The sequence below is a fragment of the Lissotriton helveticus genome, chromosome 6 (genome assembly GCF_964261635.1).
Source record: "Lissotriton helveticus chromosome 6, aLisHel1.1, whole genome shotgun sequence".
Lineage (NCBI taxonomy): Eukaryota > Metazoa > Chordata > Amphibia > Caudata > Salamandridae > Lissotriton > Lissotriton helveticus.
Genome location: NC_136067.1, coordinates 908,486,334 through 908,498,973, shown reverse-complemented (window position 1 = coordinate 908,498,973; position 12,640 = coordinate 908,486,334). Strand labels below are relative to the sequence as shown.

Here is a 12,640-nt window from a genome sequence, read left to right as displayed (position 1 = left end):
CGTTCTTGTAGAACTCACAGGGAAACAGGATTCTTAGCGAACGGGCCGGTCTATGTATAAGAAAATACAAACAAATCAACCTCTGCGAAGCTAATAAAGCAGGGGAAATCCTAGCGTCACATCTCAAAACACAAACAAAGACAACACTGCATCTCTACAATCACAGATGCGGACAACAAGACACACACCCGACACAAGGATATCCTACACACGTTCATGGAATTCTACAAAGAGCTCTACAAAAGAGACGACAATCTCAACCAGGAGGGCGGCTCAGCCTACCTAGACTGACTAAAGCTACCCAAGATAACGACAGAGGAAGCTAGGACACTAGGTCAAGACTTAAAAATGACTGAGATCACTATAGCTATAAAGTCACTAAAAGACAACAAAGCCCCAGGACCATATGGATATACAGCGCCCACCTACAAAACCTTCCAAGACCAGCTACTTCCAGACTTGACTAAAGTCTTTAACCACTGCGGAAGGGAGGGGGTAGTAACAAAATCTATGTCACAAGCCAACATAATTGTCATACCCAAAGAAGGCAAAGACTCACAATGGCCCAAAAACTACCCCGCATCTCACTTATAAACTTAGATTGCAAGTTATACGCCAAAATCCTAGCCACAAGACTTAACAAAGTGCTACCACAGCTGATTGGGAACACACAGGTAGGCTACCTGAAAACACGCATGTCTCACGATAACACAAGACTCCTCTGCCAAGTCATATAGCACTCCTCTAAATCATATAACCCGGCGGTAGCAATCACGCTAGATGCAGAAAAGGCCTTTGACAGGGTATCCTGGCACTTCCTAGAGAAGAGCATGTAAGCATACAACCTAGGAGATAGCTACACGAAGAATGTCATGGCACTGTACAAAAACCCTAAAGCACAGATAGCTATTAACGGAACATCATCGGCCCAATTTAACCTTGAGAGGGGGACGAGACAAGGTTGACCGCTATCCCCGCTGCTGTTCCTACTAGCACTTGAACCCCTGATTAGGGATATACTAACAAACTGTAAGATTGCGGGCGTTAACCAATAACAACACCTCAGCCAAACTTGCTGCCTACGCAGATGACCTACTCATAATAACGGAGGACCCCGATCAATCCATACCAGCACTCATGCACACCATTGAAATGTACGCTAAACACTCAGGATACAAACGCAACAGAGATAAATCAGAGTGCATGCCCCTCAACATACACACAACCAGAGGTGTAATGGAAACCTCAGGGCTGGCCTGGCAACCTGGGTTTGCCAAATACCTGGGTATTCAATTCGGGAAAAGTCTAAGAAGCACCCTAGAACAAAATGAGAAATCAGCAATGGAAAATATCAAAGGGCTACTGGAAACCTGGTCGCCCAGGTTCATCACCTGGTGGGGCAGAATAGACACAGTAAAGATGATGATCACTCCCATAGTTAACTATCTAGCAGGAATGCTTCCCTTGGCCCTCATGGACGAATTTCACAGGAAGATAGACCAAATGTTAAATACATATATATGGTGTGATTAGAAACCCAGAATAGGCCGCTCAAAACTACGACTAGAGAAAAAGCTAGGAGGTCTCAACGTGGCGGACCTGAGAACCTTCCAGTTAGCCTTCATAGCCAGACAGGGAATGCACAGGGTACTTCTGAAACAGCAATACACACCGACATGGCTCTCTATGGAGAAAGCCATTCTAAATAACACAGACCCTTTAACTCTCCTCACCGCCAACAAGCAGGCACAAAAAAACAACCCGATCTTTAAGATCACAAGGCACGCGCTGCATAAAGTAGACCAGAAGCTCGAATACAGCATAAAAAACTCGCACTGGGAAACACTCTGGGCAAACCCCAAGATTAAATACAGGGGGAAGCCCCTTCACATAGAGTCATGGAGAAAGCTAGGATTCTCATATCCAGCTCAGTTGGAAGCTGAGGGGGTGCCCCACACATTCAACAACCTGAAAACCTGACACGACCTCCCAGACATAGAACTATACAATTTCCTGGCAATCAAAACAGCCTTAACAAAGTCAACATTAGCCAAGCACAAACCCTCAATCTTTCAGTACATGGAAACCATAAACATGGCAGGTCACCAGGTCTCACACCTATACAAACTCCTCCGGCCTTTCTCCACCAAACTCAACGCCAAGAACACCAGCTACTAGGAAACTCAGCTAGGATCCAAACTCACGGAACAATAACTACAAACCTTGCCATAATTTGATATATTCCTGTCTGTACTCATTTGTCTTTTTTATAGTATGTGGCAAATAATTATGTAAAATGCCTTTTTACTCTGGGTTAGATTTAAACTGTACAGCTGCCAGGAAGAGTACTTTCTGCGATAATTACTTCTAACCCTGTCTGTACATGTATGCTCCCCTGCCTTTTAGCCTTTAATGTTTACTCATTATATAACGTTTATATTGCACCTGTAGTTAATTTTATTCGAAAAGTACAGCTGCCAGGAAGTGTCTAGAGTTGCTATATTTTCACACCGTCCTGTCTTTACCTATCTGTCTTTTAAATTTACTTTGTAATTTATAATGGTCTATGTCCTTGGCTTCGGGTTTGTTTAAAATGTACAGCTGCCAGGATAAGCACTTTATGGGATAATTACTTTGTTCATGTTTGTACGTGTACAATCCCCGCATTTTCTAGTTTTCTAATTTTCTAGTTTTCTAGTTTATTATTATATCTCTAAACATGAATTGATGTCTAGTGCTTGTTATTATCTGTTCTCTTCCCATATGTAATTTTCCGGAGCTTTCTTGTATAACTTTGCCTTTTATAACAATTTTAATGTAATGAATTGTTTTATAAGTTCTGCTTGTATGATTTGTACCTACAAATCGAATAAAAGCTTTGAAATTGAACTACAAACCTTTTAGTTGGCCCCATCCAAAAATATGATATCCCCAGTGCTAGCACAGACACAATTCTGGTTATTACATCAAGCATACTGGACACCAGCTGGCCTAGCTTCGATAGGCCTGAGAGACTACGACAGTTGCTGGAACTTTGGCACAGAAAAGGGAGACCTCGCACACCTCATCTATCACTGCACTAAGGTCAGCAATTTCTGGGGGAAGGTGCTCAGCTTCATCAACAAAACCCTAGGCTGTAATCTAGAACAAACATTTGCCACAACTACCACAGCACACATAACAGCAGACATCGCCACACAACAGGATAGAAACCTCCTGGACTTCCTCCTGACGACAGCAGTCAAAACAGTACTAACCAAATGGAAGGACACCTCCAAAGCCACATTCAAGGGGTGGCTGAACTGGGTGACTTTTCTCAGAGGGGCTGACAACACTGCACTTAGACTCACACCATGGAGGAACCCCAACAGAGGGATGTGGTCAAAACTAGACATATTCCTAAATCCATACAATCCCCATAAACAACAAAATATGCCAAACCAGCTAAACGCAACTCCACGAGGGCCTGGCACTCTGTCACTAAACAACCACCCAACACGTCTATGTTTTATGTACCAATTAGTTACGCAATAACTTAAATGTTCAGGATTATATGTGTGCTAGACAGTGGGGCAGACAAGCGAAGACTGTAAAAACAACCACAGCATTGCCCTATGAGAATGTCCGAGAAACTTGATATCTTATTTGTCACATTGTCTTTTGTAACATGTAAATACCAATGAAAATATTATTTAAAAAAAAAAAGGAATCCTAACTTTAGTACTCCTAAATGCCATCTGGGAATACCGAAAGTCGTAAAGCTAGGATTTTGTCTCGGGTTACTTTTGTGAATCGGGCCCAAAGAGTGTTACATTTGTAAGCTTAACTTGGGACTCTGTGGGCTGGCATATCTCTGCATGGCCAGTCCGACTCCGAAATAAGAAAAAACAATATCCTACCTGGGTTTATCAGATTATAGATTGCAAGTTATACGCCAAAATCCTAGCCACAAGACTTAACAAAGTGCTACCACAGCTGATTGGGAACACACAGGTAGGCTACCTGAAAACACGCATGTCTCACGATAACACAAGACTCCTCTGCCAAGTCATATAGCACTCCTCTAAATCATATAACCCGGCGGTAGCAATCACGCTAGATGCAGAAAAGGCCTTTGACAGGGTATCCTGGCACTTCCTAGAGAAGAGCATGTAAGCATACAACCTAGGAGATAGCTACACGAAGAATGTCATGGCACTGTACAAAAACCCTAAAGCACAGATAGCTATTAACGGAACATCATCGGCCCAATTTAACCTTGAGAGGGGGACGAGACAAGGTTGACCGCTATCCCCGCTGCTGTTCCTACTAGCACTTGAACCCCTGATTAGGGATATACTAACAAACTGTAAGATTGCGGGCGTTAACCAATAACAACACCTCAGCCAAACTTGCTGCCTACGCAGATGACCTACTCATAATAACGGAGGACCCCGATCAATCCATACCAGCACTCATGCACACCATTGAAATGTACGCTAAACACTCAGGATACAAACGCAACAGAGATAAATCAGAGTGCATGCCCCTCAACATACACACAACCAGAGGTGTAATGGAAACCTCAGGGCTGGCCTGGCAACCTGGGTTTGCCAAATACCTGGGTATTCAATTCGGGAAAAGTCTAAGAAGCACCCTAGAACAAAATGAGAAATCAGCAATGGAAAATATCAAAGGGCTACTGGAAACCTGGTCGCCCAGGTTCATCACCTGGTGGGGCAGAATAGACACAGTAAAGATGATGATCACTCCCATAGTTAACTATCTAGCAGGAATGCTTCCCTTGGCCCTCATGGACGAATTTCACAGGAAGATAGACCAAATGTTAAATACATATATATGGTGTGATTAGAAACCCAGAAACGGCCGCTCAAAACTACGACTAGAGAAAAAGCTAGGAGGTCTCAACGTGGCGGACCTGAGAACCTTCCAGTTAGCCTTCATAGCCAGACAGGGAATGCACAGGGTACTTCTGAAACAGCAATACACACCGACATGGCTCTCTATGGAGAAAGCCATTCTAAATAACACAGACCCTTTAACTCTCCTCACCGCCAACAAGCAGGCACAAAAAAACAACCCGATCTTTAAGATCACAAGGCACGCGCTGCATAAAGTAGACCAGAAGCTCGAATACAGCATAAAAAACTCGCACTGGGAAACACTCTGGGCAAACCCCAAGATTAAATACAGGGGGAAGCCCCTTCACATAGAGTCATGGAGAAAGCTAGGATTCTCATATCCAGCTCAGTTGGAAGCTGAGGGGGTGCCCCACACATTCAACAACCTGAAAACCTGACACGACCTCCCAGACATAGAACTATACAATTTCCTGGCAATCAAAACAGCCTTAACAAAGTCAACATTAGCCAAGCACAAACCCTCAATCTTTCAGTACATGGAAACCATAAACATGGCAGGTCACCAGGTCTCACACCTATACAAACTCCTCCGGCCTTTCTCCACCAAACTCAACGCCAAGAACACCAGCTACTAGGAAACTCAGCTAGGATCCAAACTCACGGAACAATAACTACAAACCTTGCCATAATTTGATATATTCCTGTCTGTACTCATTTGTCTTTTTTATAGTATGTGGCAAATAATTATGTAAAATGCCTTTTTACTCTGGGTTAGATTTAAACTGTACAGCTGCCAGGAAGAGTACTTTCTGCGATAATTACTTCTAACCCTGTCTGTACATGTATGCTCCCCTGCCTTTTAGCCTTTAATGTTTACTCATTATATAACGTTTATATTGCACCTGTAGTTAATTTTATTCGAAAAGTACAGCTGCCAGGAAGTGTCTAGAGTTGCTATATTTTCACACCGTCCTGTCTTTACCTATCTGTCTTTTAAATTTACTTTGTAATTTATAATGGTCTATGTCCTTGGCTTCGGGTTTGTTTAAAATGTACAGCTGCCAGGATAAGCACTTTATGGGATAATTACTTTGTTCATGTTTGTACATGTACAATCCCCGCATTTTCTAGTTTTCTAATTTTCTAGTTTTCTAGTTTATTATTATATCTCTAAACATGAATTGATGTCTAGTGCTTGTTATTATCTGTTCTCTTCCCATATGTAATTTTCCGGAGCTTTCTTGTATAACTTTGCCTTTTATAACAATTTTAATGTAATGAATTGTTTTATAAGTTCTGCTTGTATGATTTGTACCTACAAATCGAATAAAAGCTTTGAAATTGAACTACAAACCTTTTAGTTGGCCCCATCCAAAAATATGATATCCCCAGTGCTAGCACAGACACAATTCTGGTTATTACATCAAGCATACTGGACACCAGCTGGCCTAGCTTCGATAGGCCTGAGAGACTACGACAGTTGCTGGAACTTTGGCACAGAAAAGGGAGACCTCGCACACCTCATCTATCACTGCACTAAGGTCAGCAATTTCTGGGGGAAGGTGCTCAGCTTCATCAACAAAACCCTAGGCTGTAATCTAGAACAAACATTTGCCACAACTACCACAGCACACATAACAGCAGACATCGCCACACAACAGGATAGAAACCTCCTGGACTTCCTCCTGACGACAGCAGTCAAAACAGTACTAACCAAATGGAAGGACACCTCCAAAGCCACATTCAAGGGGTGGCTGAACTGGGTGACTTTTCTCAGAGGGGCTGACAACACTGCACTTAGACTCACACCATGGAGGAACCCCAACAGAGGGATGTGGTCAAAACTAGACATATTCCTAAATCCATACAATCCCCATAAACAACAAAATATGCCAAACCAGCTAAACGCAACTCCACGAGGGCCTGGCACTCTGTCACTAAACAACCACCCAACACGTCTATGTTTTATGTACCAATTAGTTACGCAATAACTTAAATGTTCAGGATTATATGTGTGCTAGACAGTGGGGCAGACAAGCGAAGACTGTAAAAACAACCACAGCATTGCCCTATGAGAATGTCCGAGAAACTTGATATATCTTATTTGTCACATTGTCTTTTGTAACATGTAAATACCAATGAAAATATTATTAAAAAAAAAAAAGGAATCCTAACTTTAGTACTCCTAAATGCCATCTGGGAATACCGAAAGTCGTAAAGCTAGGATTTTGTCTCGGGTTACTTTTGTGAATCGGGCCCAAAGAGTGTTACATTTGTAAGCTTAACTTGGGACTCTGTGGGCTGGCATATCTCTGCATGGCCAGTCCGACTCCGAAATAAGAAAAAACAATATCCTACCTGGGTTTATCAATGTGATAATCTTCTGCTGTTCATTGACCAGCCTTTGAAGCTGCTCCATCTTTTGCATCATTATCTGCTCTTGCTGCCCTGCGCCCTGGAAATACAAAACGGAAGAGTTTGCATTGATGGGCTTTCTCAGAAGACATGCATCAACTCTAGCTTAACCGCTGCACAAGGAGTTCAAGCCGGTAGGTGTGTTCCTGTTATGGGATTGACAGTGTTGCGGTTCCTTTTTAGAAAAAAATTTGAAGCAAACTGTTGAGACTTTAAAAATTAGGTCAACTGCCCCACAGTGAAAACTAGGTTGCTAGTAAATGATCTGGGAAAATTGCCAAAATGACAAACAAGCATTAGCAAAGCCACTAGGTCTGACTATTTTAAAAGTGACAATGCTCCTTTGTTAGCTGGCAAATTTGCGTGTGTGGTTGTGTGAATTGGTGAGGGAGTGGGAGAAGGTGAGAATGTGCCAACGGCTGATGAATGAATGAATGAGTGTCTAGATGCGTAAACAAATAAATGGGTGAGTGCATGGATGAATAAGCGGGTTTATGAATCGATTAATGTATAAATGGTTTAACAAATGAATAGAGGGGGTGATACTGCAAGATTTAAGAAACAAGCTGAGGGTATAGATGAGAACACTGATGTAATAAAAACGAGAACAACTACTAATTTAATGCCAATGTACTCATTAAACCACGGCTGGCGAGCTGTATCAAATTGCATTAGATTTTAGATTGCACTTCACTTTGTTGCACTGTTCAGTTCTGTATTGCATTGCATAATATTGTGACAATCTCTAATTATGCTGCATTCTGTAATACTGTTGCATTGTATATTGTGCTGCATTGCCTATCATGACATTCATAATATTTTTGCATTTGGTAGTACTTCGTAATGTACAGAAGTGCACTATATAGCATAGTTGCATGGCGGTGAATAATATTAAATTGTACAGAAAGTTATATTATATAGCGTGGTATAGCGCTGTTGTAATGTATTTATTGTATAGTATTTCAGCCTTGCAGTGTTGCATTGCACTGGACTCAATAGTTGTATAATACTACACTGTACAGTACGTCATATTGTATAACATTGCTGCATTGCATAGTTTTGCCCTGTATCAGTTTGTAGCAGCTCCAGCAAGCAGCAGCTGCAGGGAAGGGCAGCAGGATGCACGTGCCAGAGAAGCAAACACAACAAGTGACAGTTGAAGAAGCCGCGAGGCTGGCGGCAGTGCGGTCTCAGACAGAGCAGACATCAGGCTCTGTGAGAAAGGAGAGCTGAGCAGCATCGCCCCACCAGAATGACCGCCTCCAACCCCGCCACAAACAAGTGAACGGAGCCGAAAAATAGTCTTAATTCAGCGATGTGTAGTTTCATTCCATTATAAGCATCAGCCCACGACAAGCAGCCAAAATACAATGCTAACAAGTATTGGCAATGCCAATAGGTCTGACTTTAATGCGCTGCACCCTCCACTCTCTAGAATATGCCACTCACCCTGCGCTTATGAAGACACTTATCCTGCATTCACACAGGCACACCACTCACCTCTTGCCCTGCACTCATAAACTGAGCACCCTGTCATTATCTCCCTCTCACCCACAGTGCTTAACTTGAACCAATGGTTGCCGGTGGGGCACACAGCATTCATTTTTGGGGACCAGCACTTATTTTACATCATAAGATATTGTCCGCGAGCTACAGAAAGAAAAGCACACGAACACGAAAGATGGGGGAAGAGAAAGACAGAAAAATTAGCATAGAGAGAGAAAGGAGGGACCATCAAGAATGAGATAAAGGGGGAAGCAGTGTCTGGTAGTGGATTAAAGAGGCCTGAGGCGAAGTTAAGGCTGCGCAGCCTTGGTATTAGCTGTGCACATTTTTAATAGCACAATTGGAGCAGATATTTGGGCATTGGTGAGCATGGCTGGGTTTAGGGTGGTGATAGTGGTGCAGCTGCACCTGGAGCTGAGATGGGGGGATGGGGTGAGTTTATAAATATCTTAAGGGTTTAAAAGCACCTCCTGCGGAGTTCCTTGTGTGTCGAACAGTTTTCAGGAAGCAATAAAATGTCAGGAAAACATGGTTAAAGTTTCTGCTTGAGAAGGATGGAGTTTTGTTTAGTGGCAGTTTTGACCCATCACAAAGTAACACATAGGGTTACAATGCCTGCTGCAAAGAATGTGCACCCTTCAGATCACAAAATGGTATTTTATGTGGATAGCTCAGTGGGCCTCTGCTTTTGTCACAGAGATCCTTTATATTACTTGCAATTCATAAGTTGTAATTTCAATATAGAGCAGTAACCGATGAACGGTCATCAAAGAGCTGCAAGCAAAATGCATGATACAGCCAAAATGTTGTTTTTTCCCTAGTCTTTCAGTATCCTAATGCTGCTAAAAAAGGCTCATTTGGGGAGACATACATCCTAATTATTAAAGCCACACCTTAAACTCTGTGGTACGTTTTTAATCCTGAGTTTGTGCTTCTCCAAACACTGCCTACTAGTATGGATGACATGTGATTCCTACACCTTGTAATCCTAATTGTTTTATGTAGCATTTCCTATAGATTGATTTATACTCCTATGATTCATTGTCTCTGTATAATGCGTTTGTGTGCTGTAAAGTGCTCTGACACACTACACTATAAAACAAATGCATGTAAGAGAACAGCTATGGAGAGTTGAGGGGCACTGCTGGCATGTGGAAGTGAGGGAATCCGTGGAGAAGGAGATCATTGGGGGTGGGTGCCAAAAAAGATTGCCGCACCGGGAGCCACCAGCGCTAAAGCCGACCATACTATTTTACACAAACGGCACAAACTATTTTACAAATTAAGCACTGTTTACTCACCCTGTACTTTCCCTGTAGTCACACAGCACGTCCTTTGCACTCTTACACCTCACACTCTGCCCTCACCTAATTCTCATCCTGCACTCACCCACCTCTGACACTGCACACACTACTCTCACAACTCTCCTTATGTACTCACGAACCACTAAAACACTACTAATGTTGACTGCTAAATCTTCACTCTCCCACATTTCATCGTGCACATTCCAACACCTCCCAGCCTGCACACGCATACCGCTCCTCCTGTATACATGCACCACTCCTTCTACTCCCACATACTGCACACCTTGCACACTCACACCACTTCCCCTCTACACATTGCACTGCTCACCCTGTCCACTCACACAGCTATCGCCCTGCACTCAGGCACCATCCACCCTGCACTCTGATACTTCTCACCTTTCAAACACCATTCACCCTGCAATAAGACACATTCATCCTTGCTCAGACACTAGGGTGGATTGGCAGGTCTCCCTGCACCGGTAACCATCCATGTGCTGCATCCTCAAAGACACCAACCGGGGTGCGGGGGTGCTAAGAACCCGTCTAGCCACCGGTGCTGGCACTAGTTTTAAAGAAGTGGTGGGTAACTGCACCCCGGAGTTCCATGCCCACGAGTCAGTAGCCAACACACCGGGCCCACCCAGGAGCACAGTGCCCGGCCTGGACACTGCCAATTAGCCCTGGGATAATCTTAGACAAATGGTGCCTACACACGCCAGAACAACTACCAGCATTGGGAATGCCGCTCGCAGTCGTGGGTATCGGACATTGGACCCTTGTGGATTTCAACTAATTGCTGGACCCTGACTGAGGCAACGCCGTGCGATGGAAGGTGGGAGCCAGCCCTAAACCCGTGGAGGAGTACTGCCAGTTATTTTGGACTCAACGGGGAGGACGGGACTGCGAGTACCAGAGGACCTTGCGCTTAGTTAACATCGCGCATCTGGTAACTCTTCCCGCTCCTTCTCTTCCCTTTCCTATTTAGGAAACACCACCCTCCCCTACGTGGGACGCGGGCGCGGGACGAAGCCCGGGCCGAAGCCCGGGCCAAGGGCGGGCCCGTTTTAGCCCGTTATAGACCGTGTGAGACCGGACCGGGCCCTCCCTCTAATCGCCCCCATTCCGGACCTGATGCAAAACTGTATGTACTTTGCATCCGTCAAACCAGTTTATTCGATATAAGTAGTAATCATTACGCTAGGGATCACACCCAGCACTTAGGCTTACACTATGTCAACACAGGGAAGTAGAAGCAAAACAGCGGCAGGAGAGGCCCAGCTGATAGGCCCCTTGGATAGCTTTATTATTAGGGCAAATAGCTTCATAGACCAAGGTATTTCTATAATGGAACGAAGAGTGTCCCAGGACTTAGCCAACGCTAAAAGATCTTCCCTGGGCCTCTTGGCAACCTCTAGAACACCTGAGCGTGTTAGGGACCATGGGCTGATGGAAGTCCGTGCCGACATCCATACCCTCCCAAACATAGTCGATTTATCAGCCTCGCATTTACTATCCGACTCCCAGGTAAGTTCGGATTTGGAAACAACCCCTGACTTAGCTACCCAAATTACATCAGAGGAAGCAAGACAGCAGAGGGGTAGGAGGGAGGGTGCAGTGCGGAAAAAAAAGGAAAAAATAAAAAAATCTAAAATCCAACAGACTAGAGAGATACTAAATAATCAAGCAGAGTAGCAAGATCATACTGCAAGGAGAGGGGAGGATGATAGATGCACGATGCCCCATAATGAAGTCCCAGAGACGACCCCCGGTCCCATCACTCAGGATATATAGGTTATTTCATTAGGGGGTAATGACGTAAATGAGGTTGATAGCCAACTACTAAAAATAATGCGGGATTTATTTAAATCCTGTTTCATCCCAGTAGAAGCAAGATTGTTACAAATCGAAACACAGTTAACTGAACTGACAGCCCTTATAAAAAATTCCCCAATTCATGGGCTCAAAAAGCAAAACAAGCAGACTTGTAACAAACCAACTGTCCAACAAGTCAAAAAATCAGCACCCCCAGGGCCAACAGTAAACCCAACACCCCTGATAGCAAAAGAAAGGCACACTGTGGAAAGGCTTACAAGCATAATTCCACAAATTAATCAGGTCCAAAATAATAAGACTGTAGAAAGACCTCCAAACCCAATTCCACAGATAAACCAGGTACAAAATAATAAGACCCCTAAGCCTCCTGCCTTAAATGCCAACAGGAATTGGGATAGGGGACCGCCTGATAATAGATTCCCCGTTAATTTCCCCCCCAAGGTTAGCCCCTACGTGGTTGTGATGACCTTAGTACCAGAATTGGCTGATCCAGCCACAGAATCCAGTTGGTCACTAAAAAATAAGGTCCAACACTGGTTAAACTTGAACCGTCCACTACCGCCCATCTGATCGAGTAAGATCCTCATGGTCCGCAGGGCCCCTTGGGTGGGGCATGGAAGGAAATCGATTCAGGGAGACTGTGTCATCGTCAACTTTGAAGACCCTTGAACAGTAGATTATATTTGCTCATGGGGACAGGCTGATATAAATAACGGTATA

The 12,640-nt window shown here is 43.9% G+C and overlaps 1 protein-coding gene across 2 annotated transcripts in view; it reads right to left on the bottom strand.

Annotated features, from left to right (window-relative positions):
- The window catches only part of LOC144761595 (uncharacterized), a 489,105-nt gene that overhangs the window by 409,210 nt on the left and 67,255 nt on the right, over positions 1–12,640 (bottom strand). For both annotated transcript variants that reach the window (XM_078646893.1, XM_078646894.1), the window contains exon 2: positions 7,221–7,317. In XM_078646893.1, coding sequence (XP_078503019.1) covers positions 7,221–7,317 — 97 coding nt within the window. The remainder of the gene's footprint in view (positions 1–7,220; positions 7,318–12,640) is intronic.